The 24,701-nt window shown below is 47.0% G+C and overlaps 1 protein-coding gene across 1 annotated transcript in view; it reads right to left on the bottom strand.

Moving 5' to 3' along the window:
• The window catches only part of LOC103760116 (plexin-A4), a 225,462-nt gene that overhangs the window by 42,494 nt on the left and 158,267 nt on the right, over positions 1–24,701 (bottom strand). The window contains exons 11-18 of the mRNA XM_018083606.2: positions 24,531–24,648; positions 19,590–19,726; positions 17,802–17,969; positions 11,986–12,079; positions 9,407–9,646; positions 8,314–8,460; positions 3,036–3,270; positions 2,503–2,645 (exon numbers count right to left, since the gene is read on the bottom strand). Of these exons, the coding sequence (XP_017939095.1) occupies positions 2,503–2,645; positions 3,036–3,270; positions 8,314–8,460; positions 9,407–9,646; positions 11,986–12,079; positions 17,802–17,969; positions 19,590–19,726; positions 24,531–24,648 (1,282 nt within the window). The remainder of the gene's footprint in view (positions 1–2,502; positions 2,646–3,035; positions 3,271–8,313; positions 8,461–9,406; positions 9,647–11,985; positions 12,080–17,801; positions 17,970–19,589; positions 19,727–24,530; positions 24,649–24,701) is intronic.

Below are 24,701 nucleotides of genomic sequence, written 5' to 3'. Positions count from 1 at the left end.
CCCCTGGCCACACTCAGGCTCCTCTTCAGCTCCCTGCCCAGCCCAACTCCCAGCTCCCTTCCTGCCTGGCTGCTCTCCAGCCCCTCTGGCCCAGCCTGCAGCTGCAGGGGCTTCTTGTGGCCAAAGGGCAGGACCCGGCCCTTGGCCTTGGGGAACCTCAGCATGGTGGTCCATGGTGGGCTTCACCCTTCCTGGTCCTTCTGACTCTAGAAAAAAATGGAGCCTAAATAGGGAACCCCAAACTCATTCCTCCATGTTGCTGAAGCTGTTCCAGTCCTTGAAAAAAACCTTCCCTGGAAGCTGGATGGCTTCACCAAAGAGCAACACATGTCACTGAGACATGGATGTATTAATAACCAACCAAATTTGGCACTTTAATGCAGAATAAGTTGGCATGTTTAAACAACCAACTAATGCAGGCCCCTTATAGAGTCATTATTTTAATTCAGGAAATTAGAGTTCTTAACTCTTTTTGCATACAGCAAATAAATTACTTCCTAAATAGCTTGAGACAACCAACCAACCAACCAACAAACCACTACCACCCATCCTGCCAATAATTATTTTTAACTCACTTGCTTGAACATTTAATATTGTCTATCCTCGGGTTATTATGGAGAATTAAATAAAAAACAACAAGAAAAGTATTTTGTGCTGCATCTGGAAGCAGTTAATTAGCAAATGAACTGGAAATAAGTGAGACCTTCTCACTGCAGGATCTTTTGCAATAAATAGCAACTCCTTGGTGCTCCAGAGAAGGGAGCAGAATGGGAGCTGCCTTCGTGTTGGTACCAAAGATGTTGACTCTGAAAGAGCTGCTGAAGCTTTACAGAGGATTAAGGAAAAAAAATAATGAATGGAATGAAAGGAAGGAGAGATCAAAGGTGGTGGATTGAAACATTAGCTCTGTGTGTATCTACAGAGGGGAGCATCCATGCTAAGACCTCTGTAGGGGTCAGATGCTATTCTGTGATCAGCTGTCTGGGGTTAATGAATGTAGGGATTGAAATTGGCTGTGGGGATGATGAAAGTGTTTGTGTGTGTGGACACACATGTGAGAGGGAGATTCAGCACCCCTTGTTTCTCCTGCCCATTTATTGAAGCTGCTGAGTTACTCGTCCTGAGGGAAAGCAGCTTGAGACCACCTACCTGCACCCCACAATTAAATGTGTGCTGTAGTGAATGTGTTACTCAGCCTCCCACCCAGTCCCACAAGTCCTCCTTGCTGACAGATCAGGTTTTCTAATGGTTGTCTCCCCACAGTTCAATGAATTTTGGCTCTTCCAAGTGGAAGGAGCAAAGACAAGCAGAGATCTCTGATTACACAGCCAGCCAAGCACAGGACTGCCTGTGCCAGCTCCTGCCTCTCCTTCCTGCCAACTAACCCCAGTCTTGGCCTCCAGCAATTTCACCAGCCCATGCCAGAGCCCCTCTGAAGATCAGAACCTCCCAAAGACTTTGCAGAGAGCTGAGCCAACAACCTCCCTGGCCTTGGCCATGGTGTAGCTCCCGATTCCCTGGCCCAGGTATTCCCAGAGAAGAGCCTGTCCATCTGCAAGAGCCTGATGCAGATTTTAGGCTGGCAGAACTCACCTGGGCTCCCATCAAGCTCTCTGTCACCACTGAGGTCACACAGGCTGTGTGGAGACCCCAACAGTGGTGGGCACTGTCTCACTGTCCTCCCACCTCTGTGGTTCAGAGAGTCGGGATGGAGGAGGAAGGTGTGGGCAGAGCATTGACAGAGTGATGCTGCAAACCACAGAGTGCAGCAAAGGTGAACCTCCTTCAGTGACAGGAGGTTATTTTTATAGGGGTTGCCACAAAAATACTGGCCTCTTGGTAGTGTGAGGGTCATACAAAGCTGGAGTGACACTGGGAAGTGTCCTGCTCTGTCACACAACTTCTTTTCCTTGCCCCTACACAGCAGTAACTAATTAATCCAGTCTAAAAATCAAGCCACAACAGGGTGAAAACCAAGGAGAAGCTTAATAGAGTAGGCCTAATGAACACAGATCTGTGAGAGTCTTTCAAATAAGTGAGGGATCAAAGAGAATTTAACAGGTAACAAGTGACAGGATGAGAGGAAATGGCCTCAAGTTGGGCCAGGGGATGTTTAGATTGGATATTAGGAAAAATTTCTTCACTGTAAGGCTCGTCAGGTACTGGAACAAGCTGCCCGTGGAAGTGGTGGAGTGACTATCCCTGGAGGGATTTAAAAGATGTAGATGTGGCACTTTGGGACATGGGTTAGGGTGGAATTGGCAGTGCTGGATTAATGGTGGGACTCAATGATCTTAGAGGGCTTTTCCAACCTTAACAATTCTATGATCTGAGTTGGCAGCCACGATCTCCCCCTTTCCATATGGATTTTTAATGAGGTGCAGTTTTGTCCCTAGTAGCACACAACATTAGAAGCCACAATATCCCCACCACACCCCTGTCATTGAGGACCAAACAGGGAGGAATGAGAGGATTCAGAAGCATCAGGTGTTGGTTTCTTACCTCCAGATCCCTCAGAACTGGGTGATCTTCAATGCCAGGGAAAAGCACCCTCATGGTGTAGGTTCTGTAATCCAGGAAAGGGATCCCGGCTCCATCCAGGTCACTGGTCAGCTCGTGGATATCTGTCTGCAGCTCTGCAAAGGCTGGCAGAAAAAAAAGGAATGACTCAGGTAGCAGTGACAACCCAGACCTCCCTCCCCATGATGGGAAAGGCCCTCACACCCACATGCATGAGACTAAGCCACAAGTGGAGAAGCAACTTGTGGAGAGGAAGAAGAAGGTGGACAAGAGCAGTGTCACCTTTCCTATACCACAGCCTTTCCCCGGGGACATGTGCCAGGGATTTCTCTGGACTGTGAGTTAGGACAGGCTGGAGGAAGACTGGGCTCAGGGAAAACAGCCAAAGTCAAATTAGACCCAGGCTTGAAGGCTCAACGCTCTTTTTGCTTGTGCTGTTTTGGCTCAAATCTTTGTGGCTGGATGTCTCTCTTCTACCAACACTGACACTGTGCCAGCTGCCCTCCTCATCCTACCTTCTTTGCACTCCAGAGCCACCCTGGACTCCAGGTTGTCCATCTGCATCTGCAGGCGCTTGAGGGTGAGGTCGCTCTCCCGGGATTTGCGCTTGTAGGCGATGAGCACGGCCACGATGAAGATGATGAGCAGCCCACCAGCCACAGCAATGCTGACAATGGCTGGCAGGCTCAGAGGGCTGTCTGGAGAGATGTAGACCATCCCTGGGGAGAACTCCATGCCTCCTACACGAGCCTAGAGGGAAAGCAGGAAAGGGTTGCGTTGAAACTGTCAGGGGAGCAGGGACACGGAGGAACTCCATCATCTCCTTGGCTTAGGCCGAAGGATGAGCTCTTGTCTCCCAAGCCAAAAAGGGAAGTGTTTGGATAGAGAACAGCTTAAAAATACCTGAAATGCCATATAGAATCATCTCTGTTGACAGAGTGACCATGAACCCAACCAACAAACGACTTGTGGTGGGACAAGTCAGCGGTCTCAATTTCCTGGCTCAGTATCAATTCAGACTTCATTCTGTGCTTTCCATTCCTTGTCCTGAACACTGTGATTTGCTGGGCACTGACGTCACTTAGTCCCAAAATACACACTCATGGTTATGGTTTGGGGCATCACACCCCGCAATGGGACGGGGGACACCTGACCCAGTCAGTACAGTGGGACTGCAGAAATCAGTCACTGTTTTCTTTTGACTCTTCCACCAGATAAAACTGCATCAGGAAGCCTCTGAGACAGTAAGAAGAAGCCTACAAAGACCACAAAGTCTGGTCCATGCTCTTTACAGCCCCTTTCTCAGCCACACATTGGCATGGTACAGATGCTCACCAGTGGGACAGGGAGTTGAGCACAGCTTTTTGTTCTCCATGCACTTCTGGGGATTCCCAGAGCTGCTGCCAGCCTCTGGAAGGAGCTGCTGTGTGAGGACCTTTCTTTTAACAACCAGCAAGAAACCCTGCAAGCATTCCTGCTGCAAGGCCAACAAAATGATCTGCTGAAGCAGGTCTGTTAGGAGTCCATTTTTACAACAGGAACACCACTCCTAGCAGTAATCCCACAGGATCCTGCTTGCTCAGGGCTACTACAAGGTTGTTCAAAGCTATTTGAGGAGCTTTGTCACTGAGAGACACAGTTGGACCTGCACAAAGTGCAAAATCTTGCTGCCAGGTAGAAATGCAGTCAAGACCTCAAGGCTGAGTGTTTCCCACTCCCATTGCAACTGGGACCACTGCAGCACACAATTAAACTGCTTTTTCCCTCTTTTATGAGGAGGATCCCTCACGTTTCCAGTTCCCACAGCAGCTGGTGAAAACACCTCCCACATCTCAGTCTGGTGTCCAGCCTTGTCCCCTGGCTCTCAGCTCATCAGTCTGTCTCCAGCCTGCCTGTGCACACACTGATCCCAGGCCTCCCATGGCTCAGCTCAGGCACCTGTTCAGGTTTTCCCTCTGGGTTGCAGGAGGAGGGATCTGGTCCAAGGAGGAAGGGTTGGAGCCAGAAGAGACTATGGAGCAGAGTCATGAATTAATGAAGAGTTTTCCAGCTGTTCACCACCACAATCCTTTCTGGGGACATGAATCTCTGCGACCCCACCATCTCCTAGAAATTATTCCAGTCCCAGATGCAACCTCAGAGAAGATGCTGGTTTTGCTCTACTACCAGGTGTAGACTGCTCCTTAGTGGGTCCTGGCCAAAGACACACAGCTACAACCCTTATGTCATGGACAGGACAAAAGTGAATGTCTGAAAATACCTTATTTCCATCCACAAAGTCCTCTCATACTCTTTTTTAGATGGGCTTTAGGAAGATAATGTCCACAGTGAGAAATGAAACCAACCCCAAATTTATCTGCCCAGGTAATAAAGATGGCCATTCCTGCAGTATGACACTGATAACTTGTAGAGCATCTTCAGAGGCCAAAGAACAACCCATGTTGGTTGAGGAGGCAGCAGTGACCAATTTTCCCATCTATTTAAAGATCCAAGGCCCAACTCACTTATAAAACCTGCACAGGGCAGAGGTTTGGGATTGGTATGTGACACACTACCCAACTCACATCCTGATCCATGCACTGAAAGCTGTTCCCTTTTACTGTAGACCACTGTTCCAAATCCTCCCTCCTAAAGCTTGCACAGTTTCCTTCCTGTCACAGTGGATCAGTAAATGAATTTATTCCATTTCATTTTCTCTTTCCAACAGTGGCCCTTTTCCTCCAAGCCCTGCAGTTAGACGAGTCTATTCAAGGAGTATCAGACTAAAATCAAACAGGCCCGTCCCAAACCCCAGTGCAGGTCTGTCCTCAAAGCTCAGAGAACAGCCCATCTCCATGGGTGGGATTTCTCTCTCCAAATATTCCACATGCACATCTGAGTTAGACATTCCAGCACGATTTCAGAGTCAATAAAGAGAAAAAGCACTTTTAGGATGTGATTTATGTGAGCTGCTTTTGACACCTTCTTTGACATCAGGATGAGATGTTTGATTCAGTGGAAGTTCCCATTTCTCTCCATTAACTAGGAGAGGATTTAGACTCCTAAAGGCAGGTGTCTAACCAAGTGTGTTCCTCTCCAAAGGTGATTTCAACACTGTGAAGGTCTCACAGTCCACAAGTAAAACTGCCTTGATGTGAGAGAATCTGCCTCTTGAAGGAGAAAACCTAAGAGGGTGCAATATTATTTTGAGAATTTAAAAGAAAAACAGGTAAATATATAGATATAGCCCTACTTTATTTCTTGGGCCACCAAGTGGTTCTAGAGGAAGCTGTTTATGCCTTCCAGAAGACTGAACGTGAACCCTCCGTATTACCAAGCACCAGTTTGGCCACATGTTAAGCCTATTAATCATGAATTTGTTCTAAGGGGCACTATGGCAAACAGTTTTCTCCAACAAAGTCTTAGGGGTCACCTGTAGCAGTTCAGGAGCTTCTCTTTTCAAAACTTGCCTGTGGTGCATGTTTGTCCTGGCCCAATGGAATTGTCTAATTTAAGATGAGAGGAAATGTGCCCTGAACTTCAGTTGCTGCATTTGACCATCTCTCCATCCACTACAGAAAGAGTCCAGTGTGAATTTCTGGATATAAGCACCTGAATTAGATACCAGGAACCCTTTAGATGTATCCCACATCTTCACTGCAGACCTTCTCCAGCATAGTTTGAACGGAGGAGCAGGGACATGGTGAGACTCTTGGGGATGGTCCTGTGCAGGGGTGAGAGCTGGACTCAATGATCCTTCCAACTGGGTCCCTTCCAACTGGGTCCCTTCCAACTGGGCATATTCTGTGATTCTGTGATGGGTCTTCCTCATGTTTCTTTCTTTTCCTTGGAAAAAACTTACCTCTGAGTTTAAGTCCCTCTTTTTTTTTTTTAACCATCGCTCAAGGCTTTTTATTCCTTTCCTATTTTTTTTTCAAATACTTAACTCTGTCATTGTACAAAAGACAGCTGAACCAGATCAAAAGTGTGTTGACATCAATGTGTGCCATTGTCACTGCTCCTTCCCTTAGTAATCATCTCTGTGTTGTCGTGGTTGATGCACTCCCATGGCCCCCTCTCAGATCTTGGCCACCTCACTTTGCAAGGAAGGGTTTGTTCAACGATCTCCTCAAGGTCACCCAGCAAATCATTGGCAGAAACAGGAGGAGGACCTGGGAGAGCTGCCTGTCCATTGTCCTGACCATCAAAAGATGTTCAAATGAAACAACACAGCGATACATTTTGTACCAGCCCCAACAACAAGAGATGCTGTGTCGTGCTGGAGGGGGCATCTCCCAGCCCAGCTGTCCCCTGTTAAGCTCCAGATGCAAAGTCCATCCTTGAGCAATGGCCTCCATCACAGGTGACCTTCTGCCTTTTGTTCCCAGCCCAGATGCTGTCAAAGTGTTGCCTTTCTGTTGGCAGTTGAATAAAATCTGTAACTTGCCCTAAAATTGATGCTCATTGACAGGCTTCAATGCCACCACCTTCCCATGTTTCCAGCATCCTCAAAAAGGGGTTATTTTTTAATCTTTTGCTTCACTTAAACTCAAGTCCCAAGCTGCAGGAGCAGGGGACTCTTCCCAATTGGTACAGCCTGACCAGATGTTCATCCTCCCTGATCCCCAGGGATTTATTTATTACTCATCTGACTTGGAGTTCTCTCTCTCTAGGCTTAGCTTTGCCCACCTCTGACTGACCATATGTTTAATTATATCTATGAAAACGACAGGGAACATCCTTTGCCACGTTCCAAAGCTTTGGTGTTCACACAGAGAAAATCTCTCACTTCATTATTGCTCTTCTTGGAGCGTCTTGATGTGCTTTGCAATGAAACCAGAGTCATGGGATATTTGCATGGCTGGAAAGGATTATTCCCTCTATTTTCCAGATGACAAACTTTGGCACAGAGAAGTGAAGTAGCCAGTGTGAGGTCTCCCAGCAGCACAAGACCCAAAATGATCATCATAAACTGAAAGTTCCCAAAAACCTCTACTACTGAAGAGCCATACAGTGTATCTCCATCATCTATGGGTCTCATTGCACTGAAATAAATAAATATGTCACAGGTGCAGCTTTGGGAGGGCAACAGAGAGGTGGAAAAAAAGTCATTCATGAGGGATAAGTAACACTGATGTCACTTGTCAGCTTTTGTTGTTTCTACCCACAGCCTGGTCCAGCTCCAGTGAGTTTGCTAATGTGCTGTTTATCAAGCAACAGCATCAAGGAATGCAAATCACTGAGAGCAAAGTAAAGAAGGAGTAAATAAACCAGTTGTGAGAGGAGGAGGAGCTCCCTCTGATGTAATCACTAGGTCCATTCTTCACAGGTTCCAGGAAGGATGTGCAGGAGTAAACTAAGTTTTATAGATGTCAAAACTTCAAAGTCCAGTCACACTGTCATCCATATCCTGCATTTTTTTTTCTTTCCCACATTAAGGCAATTTAGCCACCAGCATGTCAGTAATTGGTGGGGAATGTGCTGAATTTAACAAAGTATGTCATGTAGGAACATGTTACATGTATGATCTCACATGAGCATCATAGTTCATGAGAAAACAGAAGAGGGGCAAACTTTCCTAAAGGTTTTTGTTTATGAAAGGTTCCTGTCCACAAAGATCCCTGGGTCACTCCTCTACTCTTCTACTTCTCCGAGTTACACTTGAAGGGGATATTAGATCAAAAAAGGACCTTGATGTTTCTGGGGAGGCAAATAGTGATGAAAACTCCTCAGAGATCCCTCCCAGCTCTCCAGCATTGCTGTGCCCTCCCAAGCCACCCAGGGAGTAGAGGCTGAGGCTCAAGCACCACTTACCATCACCTTGTGCCTTCCAATGAGGTTTGGGGACTCACAGAGCAGCTGCACATCTGACACAGTCACTGCACAGGGTTTCTCCCCGACCAGAACGGTGTAGTTCAGCTTGGCATTCCCTCCTGCCACTGGTGGGATCAGGTTCTTGCCCTGGACAGAAAGGAATATCACCCCACAAAATCAAATAAACACCAGCAAAGAGTTTTCTTTCCCCCTGTAGTTCATTCCTAGGACACAAGTTTTGACATTGCACTTCATAGCTGTGGCTGCCCCATCCCTGGAAGTATCCAAGGCCAGGTTGGACGGAGCTTGGAGCAACCTGGGATAGTGGAAGGTGTCACTGCCCATGGCAGGGGGTGGAACAAGATGATCTTTAAGGTCCCTTCCAACCCAAACCATTCTGTGATTGTTATGACATTTGTAGTTCACCATTTGCTGACACAGAGAGGAAAAGCCAAATTAGGAAGTCAACATGAATGGCTAAAGACTCAAATCAGGCACAACAGCCTGTCCTGCTCCCTTCTCTCTGGAACTGAATTAGAAATGTTGCATCTAAGTCTTGCACAATCAAGTACTCACTAAACATAGTCAGGCAAGGAAGACAGACCCCCCTCCAAACGTGTAAGAAGCACAATCATCTCTTGGCATATGCACCACGTAAAAGAGCTGATACAGAAATGTTCCATCATAAAATCCCTCCTCTGTATTGCTGTGCAGATTATAGAGATGACAAAGGGCTGGCCTGGGTTTAAACAGGGGTGAGAGGAAGGTCTTGCAACCCCAAAAAAGAAATAGAGTTGGGTATTTAATTGTCAGCCCTGTTGCAATCATAAAAACTGCTCTCTGGTGAGCAGCAGTTGGTACCAATTTGGGCTGCACATGGATAGTTCCAGCAGGAGTTAATATTTCTTGGTTATGGGTATTAGCAGTGGTTGGTGCTTGCAGATTGTGGCTGATATGATGCAGTGTGGTAGGGGCAAGGAACGGAGGAAGTTTTTGGGATGCCACCATGGTTTGTAGGGTGCTGGCAGGCACAGAGAGGCAACAGGCCACGTGTGTTTGTCCTTCCCCATCCAGGCCTTGGTCCCCATCTCACCTTCAGGATGATGGGACTTCCTGGCTTCAGCTCCAGGATCCCCGAGGGGTTGAAAACCTCGAAGATGGGGTTGGGGTAGTAGGTGAAGTTGGTTTTGTTGAGGATCAGCAGGGACTGCACGTTGTCAAGGATGAAGCCAAACTCCTCTGGGCGCTCGGCGAGCTCCGACTGGTGATTGGGGTCCACAGCCAGGGCTGGGGCCTGGCAGGTCATCTCTGTGCTGTTCTGCACCTCACAGTTCTGGGGAAAGAAACCCAACATGAGCAGTGTTTGTGGAAAACGTCCCTCCTGGTGGGCAGATGCCACTCAGATGCTACCCTACCCACTGCTGGGGGACAGGGAGGAGCAGAACTTTCTGGTTATTGTGTGGACTGATTTTGGTTATTATTGTGCTCCACTGCTTCAAAATGTTCCTCATCATGAAATCAAGGCTGGGAAGGGATTAGGAACACTGCTGGGGTAGGTGTGTGGAGCAGTTTGCCCTTCAATTGGGCATCCTGTGCCTCTTGAGGGAGCTCAGCTTCTGGGGTTGCCAGTGTCAGCATCTTTCCCTAACTTCATTTCCTTCTGGAAATACGAATTTCTTCCTTTTTTTTTTTTTTTTTTTTTGTACAGCACCGACTAGTCAAAGTCTCTCTGTCACACCACAATTAGATCTCTGGGCATCACTCCAAAAGTGTCTGTTGTGCTCAAGATTCCAGTTTGAACATCAGGTTACCTGAAATGAATCCCAGGAAGCTGGAGAGGGGAAGAGATAAGGGTAGGAGACCCTGAAGTTTGGTTCCAGCCCTGCCAAAAATTTCCTTTTTTTGTGTGTATTTGAGAAATGAGCAACAGATTGTGACAGGTGTTTTACCCTAACTAAAGGCCTAGGAATTAGGTGCCTGGTTGTCCTTTAGGACTTGAGCCTTCATTTTTCCTCATCATAGTTGCTACCATAATGCATCCTGGTCTCACCAGGAACCAACAGGATCTGTGGGGAAACAGGATCTGTGGGATCTTTGTGGATTCTCGACATGAGAATCTTCTCCTAACCAGTGTGATACCTCCAGCACTGAGAGCACACTCATTATTCCAGCTGGAATTGCCCAAGGGCTAAAAGGTCTTTGGTTCAAATCAGCAGAGAGAGAAGTGACTTGGACCAGCCAGTTCCATATTGTGAGGTCAGTCAGATGTTCTGGGCTGTAACAGCTCTCCCGAGGAACAAAAGGCACTGGAGAACTTCCCAGCACAAAACTGAGTTCTACATGAGCATGTGGGAGGTGATGGATTGGCTTCATCATCTGCACAGCACAGGGTTGTTTGAGACCAGCGTGTCAGGCAAGAGCTGGAGTCTCCTGGGAGAAGAAGTCCTACAGGCTTCTAATCCTGCAGAAAAGCTGAGAAGGGTTTGGCTGTGGTGTACCAGGATATACAAGGCATTGCCAAAACACACCCATGAATATCCATGGTCAGCTGGAGCAGGATTCTCCCAGAGTCCATGGGAGACTCTCTGTCAAGATTCACATCAGACCCAGAACCCAACCTCAACAGGTATATCCTGAATCTGGTGGGGCATGAGAGGCAACAAAACTCCTTTGGGTTTGGCTTTATGAAAGGAGATATTAGTTCATGACAGAGCTGGGATAAGACCAAAATTCAGATGTCTCAACCTCCACACTGCAGATGCAAACGAATCTGCCCCATATATTCCTGCATTTTCTTTTTGGATCTACCACAGTTTTGCTGCTGTTCATGTGGCAGCAGATCATTTGTTGTCTGAGAAGTGCTTTGAGAACCTTGGGTGGGAAGCTCATGGATTAATCTGAACACTTGAGAAATGCAAAGGATCTGGACTTTCCGCCCTCAACCCAATTATTTTTAGAGCCTCTTCTTTTGGGAGGGTCTTCCACATTTGGTCTCAGAAAGTGCCCATACACAGCCAACACTTTTTCAGATGCTGTTGTGTGGCCCCATCCTCCAGCCTACTGTAGATACCACCAGGTGTTGCCTATTCCAGAATCTCCTAATTAGAGGTGCCAAACTCACACCTTTTACAGCTCTACCTGGAGCTGCTCAGCAGCTACTGGCAAGTGGCTCCTTCTGAGTGAATTATCTCCTAGACCCTGACTCTGCTGGTCTCCTCAGAGCTTCTTCTGATTCCTCACTGATTCCTCACTGAGAGTTGAATTAGGTTGTAAATCTAACTGGCTAAACTTGGATAATCTCTTGCAGGATCCCAAATAGCCCATGGAGTGGACACAGTAGTACCAAAGAGTGTTATTCTGACCCAAACATGCTCAGTTTATAACCTGAATTTGGGCCTTCTTATGCACATAAATAACACAGGTTATACATGTGACAAGAGAGAGGACAGATGTCCTTGAGCCAACAGAAGAAACAGGTTTAGAAGAGACCAGGAACTTCATTACACCCCTCTCATTCCCCTCTTTGGTCCTATACTCCTTCAGGGACGAGGTAATGTTCTGGAAGCAAGTCATGCCCTCTTTTTGGGATGCAATTCCAAGCTGCAGAGCTGTTAGCCAGCCCCTAACACCACCATGGCCATGTCCCCTCCCCAGCCCAGCAGCCACACTCACATTGACGTGCTCCTTCCCACCGTGCTTCGCCCGGATCTGAGGGTTCTGGATGAGATCCAGGTGAGTTCCCCACACTGCAATGGGTGTGTTGCCACTAGAGAAGAAAGGGAAGAAAATAAAGAACCCAGCCAGTAGATATCAGGACTGATCCCACCGAAAATGTGTGATCTGTGTTTCTAAATGCTGGTTGCAAAGTATGTGACCACATCTCGCAGTGCCACGGGGAGGGAAGGAAGAACAAAACAAAAAAATGATTTTTAATTTATTCATAAGGAGAGAAATAACTAAAACCACATGTTTGCTAAAGCTGTCACATCAGGCAGAATCTGGATGTTTTTCATTGCCAGGACTCAGCAATCACAAGAGTTGATAATGGGAGGAAAGGTGGAGATTTAACAGGGGCTCCTCAGAAGGGTCCATGGGCTTTATCTCCTGTATTGCTTCAATCAGTCCCAGAATACCCTGAGTTGGAAATAAACCACAAGGATCATCAAAGTCCAGTTCCTGGCCCTGCCCAGGACACTCCAAAAATCCCACCACGTGTCTGAGAGCATTGTCCAAATGCTCCTTGAGCTCTGGCAGCCTTGAGACCATGACCATTTCCCTGGGGAGCCTGTTTAGTGCCCAACCCAAAAAGCCCTTATAGATACTGTCCCATGCAAGCAGCTCTTGAGGATTCAATGCTACCTGGTTGAGGTCTGTAGTCCCATCTTGCCTATTAAACCTGCCATAAAACTTCACCCTGAACAAGAAAATGCCACCTCACTGAACAATTTTTGGTGCTGCTGAGGAGCCCAGTCCTGCAGCATCTACAAAAAACCAAGCCAAAGTCTTCAGCCTTGGTGTGCAGAAGGTTTTGCCTTGGTGACCCAGGCAGATCAGCTCTGCCATGTGTGTTGGATCCAACATATGACAGCACAGAGATTTCCTCTTGCTGCATCCCTTTGCTCAAAGACCAGTTTCCTGAGAAAGCCAATCCATCCAAATCACAACCTACAAGTCTCTGGGAGATTTTGTCCATTTTCTAACAGCTCTCTCAGCCCAGATGAGATGGGGAGATGCAAATGGAGTTCATTCCCTGCAATCACTGTCACCAGAAGGAAAGAGCTTTCAGAAACACCCTTCTCTCCTTTCCCTGCCTCTTCCAGCTGCAGCCAGTGCTGCTGCTGATTGTGGGACTTCAGGGAGCAGGGGGGAGGGAGGAAGGAAACTGCAAAGGACCATTCCCAGGCTTCAGTAGGGTTGGCTTTGAACCCCATGTTAAGGGGAAGGGTTCACCACAGGCAGCTTTGGCCATCCCAGATTGGAGCAGCCTTGCTCTACCAGGGTGAGCTCTCCCTTTGCTCCATGTGGTGGGGGCAACACCATGCAAGGCCTGGAAGGGGAAGAGTTATCCAAGAAAGCAAAAGCTGCAGCTGTCAGGGCTCCCACAGCCAGGACAGGATGAGGAAATGTCCTCAGCAGACAGGCCCATCTCTGAGGGCTTCCCAGGGTGAGGAGTGCTCTCATCAGATTCAGCACCTGCCTCTATAACTCCCCTTGGAAACTGTCCAGGATGCAATTTATTTCCTTCTGAGAATGGGAGAAATCGAGGGGATTGTGAAAAGAAAGCTCAGAGTCCCTTTCCTGCCTCCAGGTAAACCTACAGATACAGGAAAGGTGGAACACCTGCATTATGAACGAGGAAACACCAGAGAATAAACACGCTGTGAGGAAGGAGCCAACAGATCTCCCCCATTCCCGACCTTTGTTTTCCATGTTCCTCATTTATCTTCCATTAATAATCAGATGGGGAGGCAGGAATGAATGCAAACAGACCTCTCTGCTCACAGAAGAGCTCTTAGGTTTTGGTGAGCTGGGCACAGATAGTTGGGACTGAGCTTCAGCCCCTCCAGCTGCACCCACATGGATAAACCAAAGAGTTTTGGTTTATCCCAAAAGAACTGGCACAATCATATCCTTCAGCAGCTGCTCCTGTGGACCTTCTCTGAGAGGTTCTTCATGCTCTTTCATTCAAGTAATGTCTGGACTGGCCCATGTTTAGGACAACATTTGAGTTTTGCAGACTATCTCAAATTCTTGCTCTCTGAAAATGTCAGCTCTGATGGGAAATTCCTAATGGGAAATTTTATGGAGCAAACCCACGTTTTACCATATCTATGAGATCTGTTTGGATGGGTGAGCTTTCTTGAAATCTTTTCTGAAGTCATACACCTACTTACAAGAGACTTTCCCCTCTCTGCCTTACAGAAGAAATACCCTCTCCCCAAAATTCACAGTAAATATTCCTGATAACCCCCAGAGAAATATCAGGGAGAACTTGCCCACCTAAAACCATAAGCAAAGTTTATTGATTACTTTGTTCTTTCTCCACTATCCTGGTTCTTCTGCATTTTTGGCTGTGAGCCTTTACAACAATAATTACTATTATTATATTATTATCATCGCCATTATTATCATCGCCATTATTAACCTTTGCTGATTCAAACTAGAAGGGATTTTGAATCTTTACTCAGCTAAAAGTTTTACACGTTCCAGACCTACCCAATGTGTGCACATACACAGAGACACGTGATAAATAAAATCCCTTTATTTAATCAACCAAGTCTGTGCACACAGTTTTAAACCCAAGTGTTAAAAATTCTCTGTTTGGTTTGGAAACTGAGCTTGCAGGCTCAGACCACAGGTATTAAACACAGCCACAGCACAGGAGCAGAGAGAAGGGAAAAAAAAGAGGTGATGAAGACACAAAATCACCTCGAAACCCACTCTGGCCTGAAAATGAAGTAAATAAAACTGTTCCTTGCCCTGAAAACCACCAGCCACTTTTGTGCCTGCAGCTGAATGTCCAGTCAAAGCCACCTCTTGACCAGGTCAGATCAGAGCCTGGAGACCTGGTGCTGCCCAGCAAAATGACAGAGGTGCCAAAAGCTTTTTGAGTTTAACTCTTTATTGCCTCCAAAGCCCTGGGTGTAATTTTCTGTCTGCAGACTCAGGTAATTGCTGGACGTAACTCAAAAGAAACCCAGATCAAAAGTATTAATGGAGCCTCATAAAATTCTGTTTACCTGCCAGCCCGGTGTGACTCCTTGTTTTTTTGGCTATAGGAGTAAATCAGCAGTAATCTTTTCTTTATCGTCTCGGAAAATGTCTCTTGAAAAGGTTTTAAGTCAGGCTTGGTACAAGCAATCACTGATTTTGCAAAGCTGGTTTAGTAGCAATCATCTGTCCCTCAGAACAGCTCAGCCCCACAGCCGGGAGTGATGGATCAGAGGAGCACAGTGGATTTGCTGTAATGAATCATTCCACATAACAAATATACTGAGCAACAGCCTCCACATCCAAATGTCTTGTCTAACTTAGTTCTTGCTCCACTCTCGGGGCTGGAGTTGGCTGTGCTTTCATCCAGCTCTGTGTGCTGTGCTCACACTAATGCTCGTCCCCATCACGACCTGCTGGATGGAGCTCCACAGTTACAGGGCTTAGAACTGTCCCTGACACCCTGAACATCCTGGATATTCCATTTTTCCCTCTGCGCCCTCCTCCAAGGTTATGCACCTTTGGAATGACTGAAAAGTGCACAAGAAAGAGGATGAGATTGGGTAGGTCTGGTTAAAATGAGGCTCCTGTCATTGCTCAATAGATCCTTTCTGATTTCAGGCACTGAAGAAAGCAAAGGGTAGAGGTTGTGCCTGAAGGTGTTTCCTCCCTGGAAGTGTTCAAATCATCCCTGGAAGTGTTTGCAAGATGTGTGGGTGTGTCATTTGGGAATATGGTTTAGTGGTGAACACTAAATATTAATGATTGGACTCAAAGATCTTAGAAATCTTTTCCAATATTAATGACTCTATGATTCCACGAATGAAGAGACAAGTGGAATCCCAGTCATCCATCCTGGCAGCTACACACCCCACAAATAAGCTGGTGCCCCCTAAACAAGCAACTCATCCTAATTTCCTTTATCCTGGGAGTTGGGATGGGAGATCCAGTTCATCAGGACACAGAGTCCCTCCAGTCTGGGCAAAGCTTTGCCAAAGCACCTGAAACACCTTCTTGGCTGCTTCTTCATGCCTTACTGGCATTTTCAGCAGAGAAAACAAGGATCAAACAGCTTCTGAACCTCTCAACTCCCAGACCTGAGGCCAGACTGAGGAAGGTCCCCATGCTGAAGCTTTCCTGGGGATATTAGGAAATTCACTCCCCTAAGTGTAAATCTTACACCTTTTAAGCAGCACTGAACTCACTTTAATAAGGAAAGGAGTAAAATGATTTCTTATTTCACTGATAACCTGGACTCTGCCTGAAAATAAAAACCCCAAAAGGAAAATCCCAACACTAAACCTTCAAGCCCAACGTGTAAAGACTCAATCTGGCTAAATCAGTGAAGTCCCTCACGGTAATTAAAGGCACTAATTGATTTGTGAAAACATCTTTGGAATGGGAGCTGAACTGGGGGGGGATTTACAAGCCCTGCTCCTAATCCCCAGATACTCCAATCAGTCCAGTTTGACGGGGGAGCAGAGAGCTGTGAATGAGGGGAGACTGAGATTCCTTATTTTGTATCTTTTCAAGGCAATATCAGTGCATTTAGTGACCAATTTCTCCTTTCCTGAGGCCATTCCTGCAGGCTTCTGAGAGTGTTTGGGTATCACTTTGATGCCTTCCACACCCAGGGCAAATGGAAGGCACATTTGTGTGAACCCTCTGAATTCACCAAAGCAGCATCAGTGGGGTGAGGAGAAAAAGGGATCCCTAACGAGGAGGAAGCTGTTGGAGAGGGCAGGGAACAGGATTCCTTTTGTGTTTCATCTCAGGACAGAGCCCTGGGGCTTTCAGGTGTGATGGCCACACCTGCAATGCTTAGTCCTAAGGCATCAAATCCATGAAGGCTGAGGGAAATGTAGGAATTGCAAATCCATGAAGGCTGAGGGAAATGTAGGAATTGCAAACCCATGGAGGCTGAGGGAAATGTAGGAATTGCAAACCCATGGAGGCTGAGGGAAATGTAGGAATTGCAAACCCATGGAGGCTGAGGGAAATGTAGGAATTGCAAGTCCATGGATGCTGTGGGAAAAGTAGGAATTCTTGCTTTCAAACCCAAGGGAGATTCACTTCTCTAAGCCCAGTTATGATGTTTAAGCCTGGGTTTAAGGGATCAGTGACTGCTCCTGCTGCCATGCAAAGCTGTGGGTTCATCCCAAGGGGGCCTGAAACACAGACATGACAACAAGCACCAGGAATTGCAGCTTTTAGGGATACAACTGTGTAGCTTAACAAACCCCAGTAGTCTGTAAACTTCACTCAGGGAACATCCTGGTGCTGGAGATAGACCCTGAGCTGCAGAAAAGAGGGAGAAAACTTCAGCTCTAAGTTGGAGACCTGCTGCACCCATATGGAGTCTCCAAGGATTCTGCTGAGTATTAGCAGCTGGATTTTGGTGCATTAAACCAAGAAGTTTTGTTCTGATAGTGAAGGTAGGGTGCAGGATCATTTAGTTTGGACTATGCAGAGTTTGTTTTGACAAAAGACCCTTATCCTGCTCATCCCTCACTGGGACCTGTGGAAATTTTGCCCCAGGGTACCCACTGAGCAGCCAAGGTGTTACTACCACACACAGTGCACTGCTGGACTTCTTGTCTTCTCAGGAGGCAAAGTCACCAGCCCTCATTGTTTGGGCTCTGGGGAGCAGCTCTACACAAATTCTTAGTGAACAGAACTCTTGGAAAGCAGTTTTCTGCACCAAGGACCAATATTATCACGGCAGTGCTGCATTGGAAACCATGGGGGGTGGCAGGGGGTTCCCACGGGATGCTCACCTGAAGATGCTCCACTCAGGCTCGATCCTCAGGATGGTTGGATCCTCCACATATTCATAGTGCAGCTCCTGATGTATCTTGGCCTTGTCCACTCTCACAGACACCTTCACCTTCTCAAAGCCCTCATAGGAGGCAGTGGTGTTACAGACAATGTGCTTGGTGGATCTCCTGGGAGAAGAAGCAAGTAAATATAAACCAACAGCAAAACAAATGGTGTCAAAAAGAGCTCAACTACTCATTCTTGTGTCCTGTGACCTAAAGCTGTGCACTGTGAAGTGGTGAAAGTCACTGCTCCAGGAATATGGTGTGAACTGTTTATCTGAGGAAGTGACATTGTGTTGCTTTTTCACTAGTTTAAGTAAAACCACAAGAGCCATCATTTCTCAGGGCTCAGAGTGAAAACTGAACCCCAAGGGAAGTCCAAGCCAGGCCTGTCTACAGAAGTATTTGTCTGTGATTAAATATTTGATGGGGGTTTCCTTCCTGCCTGTGGACAGATGCAGCAGCAGCTCATAAAAGGGGTGTTTGCACCTCAGCCTTCCTGCCTGGGATCATAAAGTTTACTTTGCATTAGGACTGTAAGCCTTGTTTAAGTGCACTTTGCAGCATGCCTGGGACCTTTGGAAAGTGCTAATACAGTGGGGAGCATTTTATGATTATACTCAAAGAGGATTCTGCATAAACTTTTCCTTTTGGGCTGGGCTCAAAACCAGCTCCAGGTCTGAATTTTGCAGCCGACCTTTCCTTCCACAGTGAGCCAAAAATTCAGGCTCCAAACACCCTCAGTCTCCCCAGTCCTGTGATTTGTGACGCAGCCTCATCTTCCACTCCTAGAAAGGGGGTACAAGTCGCCTTCAGTGGCTGCACCTCCGTGTGCCCCCCAAATTCCCCTGAAAGACAATGTTCAATCCTTCCTAAAATTCTCCAGTCTCTTCAATAGGCATCTCTGAGTAGCTGTGGTTCCCACTTGGCATTTTAAATCACAAGCTGTGACTTCAGCCTCCCGAATTAGAGATGCTGAATCACACCAGAGTCATGACAGGCAGCTAAAGAGGATCCCCACAGCCAGGAGAGGGAAGGGCATTGCCCCAGGGCAGCGCTCCCAGGTCTCCTGTGAATGAGCCCTTGCTCTGCCAAGGACATATTGGGAGAAATGTGCCAACTTCATCTTCAGCCTCCACCGACACTGGCAGCAAAATGTGTGGCACTGGGTAGTTTTGAGCTGCAGGAGCCCCTGGGAATGTGATTCAGGCTCATTCTCACAGGGATCAGGGAACATTCAGCAGGTAACACTGACATTAAGCTTCTCTGAACTGCAGCTGAACAGGAGCCAACCCCGAACTAAAACATTGCAAATCATCCATTTCTTAGCACTACAGGACTATTCTGGGATAAAAGGGAGGTGGTTTAATGCTCAGAACTGATGTTGTCAGATTTTCTTTGTCACCTCTCCTAAAGCAGGGACACGAAAATGAATCTTTTAAACGACGTACTCCCGGCGCAAGTAGCAAAGCGCGGGACCGTGGAGAATTGTAGTGAGATTTGACAAGAGGCCACGGGAAAAAGCACATCAAATACCAATCAAAACAATGAAATAAATCCTATTCTCTCTCCCCAAAGCATGCTCAGTAAGGTTGTGCATGGTGCAGAATGCACAAGTCCCATTGCTGCACAGACACGGCCACGGGCAAAGGAGGCACTTGAGGGACAGGTTGCAGAAGCCCCTTGGCTGTAACTGCTCACATCTTTCACACCCAGGCAGGAACGGGAGCAAGGACTCATCTGTACCTGTAGAAGAGGCAGGGCTGTCTCCCAAAGGTCACGATGACGTTGCTGCCAGCGTTGAGGTTGTTGCCTGTGATTGTCACCTGGGTGCCACCCGACACTGGTCCCCGCTTGGGCTTGAGGTCAGAGAGAGTCAGAGTCTGTGAAGGCAAAGGGTGGTGTTGAAAAGACAGCAGAGGAGCAGAGGTACCTGGCCTCTCTTGTTTCAGTTAATCATGTGGCACATGATTTCAGAAGATGACCATGCCTTCTGGCCAATAGAGGACACCAGTCCTATCACAGACATCCCGTTTGAATGCCAGGTGGGGTGGGATGAGTTCACACCTTACCCCAGTCTGTTCTCCTCACCTCTGCAAAATCAGACCTGCCCTTGTATCCACTCAGAAATACTCTGCTTCCAAAGGCAGTTCCATGCCTGGAGCAGCTGGAGCCATGATCTCCCTTCTCCACTGCTTGTTTGACACAGCTTGGGTGTCTTTTTGCCGTCATGCAACACCAGCTCTGCGAGATAACTCGGGTCTTGAACTGCTTGATTGGATCTTAATGGGGAATGTCCACTTCCAAAATTTGGAGCTCACAAGGGGGGAAAATGGTTTGGTATTGAAAAGATCACTCAACCCTATTGATCTGAGAATCACAGAATCACAGAGTGGTTTGGGTTGGGTTGGAAGAGGCCTTAAAGATCATCCAGTTCTACCCCCTGCCATGGGCAGGGACACCTTCCACTAGCCCAGGTTGCTCCAAGCCCCATCCAACCTGGCCTTGGACACTTCCAGGGATCCAGGGGCAGCCACAGCTTCTCTGGGCAACCTGTGCCAGGGCATCACCATCCTCACAGCCAAGAATTCTTTCCCAATATCCCATCTAACCCTGCCCTCCTTCACTTTAAAGCCATTCCCCCTTGTTCTATCACTCCAGACTCCTTGTCCAAAGTCCCTCTCCAGCTCTCATGGAGCCCCTTTAGGTACTGGAAGGGGCTCTAAGGTCTCCCCAGAGCCTTCTCTTCTCCAGGTGAACACCCCCAAGGAGAGAACAGAACCTGCTATAGGGTTCCACAGAGATGTCTGTAACCTACCCCTGCACTCACAGGATTTTTCCCTGGGATGAAGGAGAGCTGTGCTTCAGCAGAGAATCTGAGCTTGTTTCTTGCTTCTCCCACACGCCCACACATGACCCCTGATCCTTCTCTTCTTCTTCTCAGATTTGGATGCTGAGACAGCCCAGTCCTACAGGAGTGTTGTGCACTGACACAGCATGGCCTTGCTCAGGTTGAGTGTCCCCTGAAATGCCACAGCCACAAAAACCAGCACTGCCCACATGAACACCCTTTTCTTTTCTCTGCTGCCTTTCAGAGCTTCTTTTCCAGGCACAACACAGTGCTGTGTTAATATATCAAAAAGGGCCACAATTCCTTTAGAGGCCCCAAATCTCAAACCTCTTTTTCTCACCCTCCTGCCCTCCCTTCTTCCCCGAATCAAGATAAAATACTTGCACTCTGAAGGCACAGATCACCCTGTTACCACAATGCAGAGAGGAGACATCAATTTTCAGGGAAAAATTTGGAGTTACAGTTTATTCTTTCATTTGCATTTTAATAGAAAAACTTTCCATTCAGTCCCAAGTGAAAAGCTACTATATGCATTTAAATGAAGATTATTTCTTTCCCCCTCTCTTTAAGAATGATGACACAAGTGCTTGAAGCTCTCAGCTCCTCTGAACGAGCAGGTACATCACGCAACCACCTTATTGAGCTCTGGAGACCATTAATCCATGTTTATAAAACCACCTGACACACACCACAGCTCCCACTTTCACACACACAGAGCCTTCTCTGTTCCTGTCCCACCCTGGTTAATCATTTTGAAAAACAGCGGCCAGATTTCCATTTTGCTCCTGTTTGAAATGCAGCTCTTGGAGGAAGGGCAGAACATGAAAATCAGACACACAGCTCTGTAGAAGGATCTGTTGTCAGAGCTGGGCACTTCTCCTGTTTAAACTCGAGGGTTTGGAAGCTGTTTTTATACTTAGAATCACAGAATTATTAAGGGTAAAAACGACCCCGAAGATCATCGAGTCCAAACGTCAAGCCAGCACTGCCAACCCCACCACTAAACCACATCTCTAGGCACCACATCCACGTGTTTCTTTAATGCTTCCATGGACAATGGTTCCACCACTTCCCTGGGCAGCCTTGACATCCCTTTCCATGAAGAAACTTTCCCTAATATCCAACTTAAGCCTCATCTGGAACGACAGGCTGGGAATGGCCAACTTGGTGCCCAAAGCCCACACAACAGCACTGCAATAGTATCTGATTCACAAACCACAGAGGAACACTTGAGTTAAAGACTCAAAATCCTTGTCCCACCCCTGGATGGGTTTCCTGCCCTCTCCTCAGAGGTGGATAAGCCAGCCAAGCCCTTTTGAGGATCCTCACCAGCAACACTCCTTGGCAAAGCGTTGCTGTGTCGCGGGCCAAGCTTACAAATGGTTTTGTGGCTGAGCTTTCAAAGTTGTGATAAACCATTAATTATTCACAGTGGCCTTCATAAATATTGCAAAGCGTGTTCACAGTACAGCTCAGCCTCCAGCCTATTCACCATTTCCTTGCTGGTGAAAGGTGATGAAGAATGCAAGCTTTGGCTCTCTAAAAGGCTGAAGTGGACAGTGACAATGAGGGAAATTGGAGAGGAAATCTGCACCTTTCTAGGATTTTGCCAACTTTCCTCAGCTCCCCAACCTCATGCTTTCCTCCAGCATCTCCTCCACACAGGCTGTCCACCATCAGAGCTGTGTCTGATGACCTCATGGTGCATGTCAAGACCTTGATTCCCATTTCATTCCTCCTGGGGACAAGGGTGGAGCAAGATGTGACTCACACAAGGGTTTCCTTCTTATAGATTCAACCACAGCAGCAAGAGAAAGATGGAAGAGATGCTCTCCTAGGACCAGGATTTAGGAGCAGACCCAGAAGAAATGCAATCAGAGTATCCCACATCACCTGCACTGAGACACAATATTCTCATCTAAACCCAGAATAAAGGTAAATTTGCGTCAGCACCTGAATTGAAAAGTGAAGATAATTTATTTTTTTTTTTAATGGAAAGACTGTGGCAATAATCACAGCAAGAAAATGAATAACTTTGAAAAAAAAAATTTCATTTAGATCATCATAAATTTAATTTCAGCTTTGTTTCCCTTTTGGCTTATTGTAGTCTCTAATGCAATGTGCAGTCTTCGATCACAGACAAATTTAAAACAAACCAACAGCCTTTTGAATTTAAAAGTTCTCATTAGAAATGTGGAGAAGAACTGTTGTGGCACCACTAAACGAAGGTGCCTCTTTGTTAAAACACTGAAATTAAATACTCTGATGAGCTCAAAACACGATGTCTTCCAATTCTTACAGGAGAGGGGGAGGCTTATTGGCCAAATTTGGGCAAGTTTTGCCTCAAACCTTTTGAAAAGCAATTTTCCAGAGGATTTACTGTGAGTCAGAAAGCCACATTTATCTCCCTTCCTTACTTTTCAAACATCTTCCTTCCCTTCAAGCTGCCAAGGATGCCAAGGCACGTTGAGATGCATCCGCATCTCTGCCCTCCTGGCAGGAGCATCCAAGGAAGCCAAAAAACACAGCTCCTGATGTGAAAACACCGGACACAGGAGAGGGAATATGATGGGCAGGTTGGAGACCCTCTGTTTTTTGGGGGATTTTTCTTGGTCTGACACAAAGCTACCGAGGTGTTGAGCAGTGAAAGCCTTGCTGACTCCGAGCTCCTGCACGGCTGGGAATGCTGGCAGTGGAAAAGCTGTCACAGATGGACACGGATGATCAAAACCAGACAGTAATTCCAAGAGTGGCAAAGGTGACATGTTGAAGTGTAATGTCCTGGAAAGAGCCCTTCTGTCTGCCTGGCAGGGGCTTTGTCCCGTGGTGTTTCTCCACCCCACCCCGGTAACACCTGAGTGACATCGGAAAACGCGGAGAACGGAGAAATGCCCATGGCTCGAGGGGGAAACCTGAGACATTTGCATTCATTACAAGTCCCTTTACCATCAAAAAAAATGCTCAGGCATGTGAATAATTACAGAAAAGTCCCATTCCCTTGCAGGAGTCGAGAGCTTTTGATGGGAACAAAGAGACCCTCTCATGTCAAGCCCGCACAGATCTGCACAGATCAAGGCCAGGCAACGCTTGCATGTCCCCAGCAAGGGGCCTTAGAGGAATAATCAGGTCTCTTGGACAAGGAACATCATCAGAAAGGAGAAAAAAAAACCCAAGTCAAGTGTACAACATGTGTTTGTGCTTGAACTGAAGTCTGAGCTTGCAGGTGTCCACTGTTTCATCGTGGAGCATCCAAAACAGTTGCCCACTTGCACTGAGCCCCAGTCACATCCTACAGCTCCCCAGCAGCCTAATCTGGACGTGTCCTGATCCCAGGGTTGCTGGGATGGATGGGATGAAGAAACCCCTGGGGGAATCCAAGAGTGAGGAGGAAGAAACCCCACCATGAACATCACACTCCTGCTGAAGACTCAGAAGTAATGACTAGTGGCAACCCCCAAGTTTCTTCTGGAGGACACTGGTTTTTTTCCATTTTCTTCTTTTTTTCCTCCTTCTTTTTTCCCCCCTTTGTTCTTTCCTGTACAGCATTTTTAACTATTAATGAGAATTTTCTGTACTAATTTGGACTGTGGCCGTATGGAACTGTAACTGGACTAATAATCTGGACTATTATTAGACTGTTAAAACTTTAATTAGACAAGCTATTTTTTGCTCAGAACAAGATGTCGAAAGGAAATGGAATGAACAATTTGGTGCACTCAGAACTGCAGTGAAGAGCTCAGAGGTTCAGTATGATCAAGGACAATGGGTAGATGCAGCAAAGGGGACCAAGGCCTGAGGACCTTCAGGACCAAGGAGAACTTCTTGCAGGAACTTACCATGAAGTAATAGAGCTGTGAAGATCTGGCCATGAACTCTGGTTTGCACTCAGCCACACAGATTTCCACAAATCCAGCATGCTGGCTGGGCTTGGCCTCCCCCATCTCACACACTATCCTGTGGAGAAAACACAAACCAGAAGCAAAGTTTGAGGGGTGGTTCGATGGTGT

The sequence above is a fragment of the Manacus vitellinus genome, unplaced genomic scaffold (genome assembly GCF_001715985.3).
Source record: "Manacus vitellinus isolate BGI_N305 unplaced genomic scaffold, ASM171598v3 scaffold_65_pilon, whole genome shotgun sequence".
Taxonomy (NCBI): Eukaryota; Metazoa; Chordata; class Aves; order Passeriformes; family Pipridae; genus Manacus; species Manacus vitellinus.
This window is presented reverse-complemented; position numbering and strand designations above follow the sequence as displayed.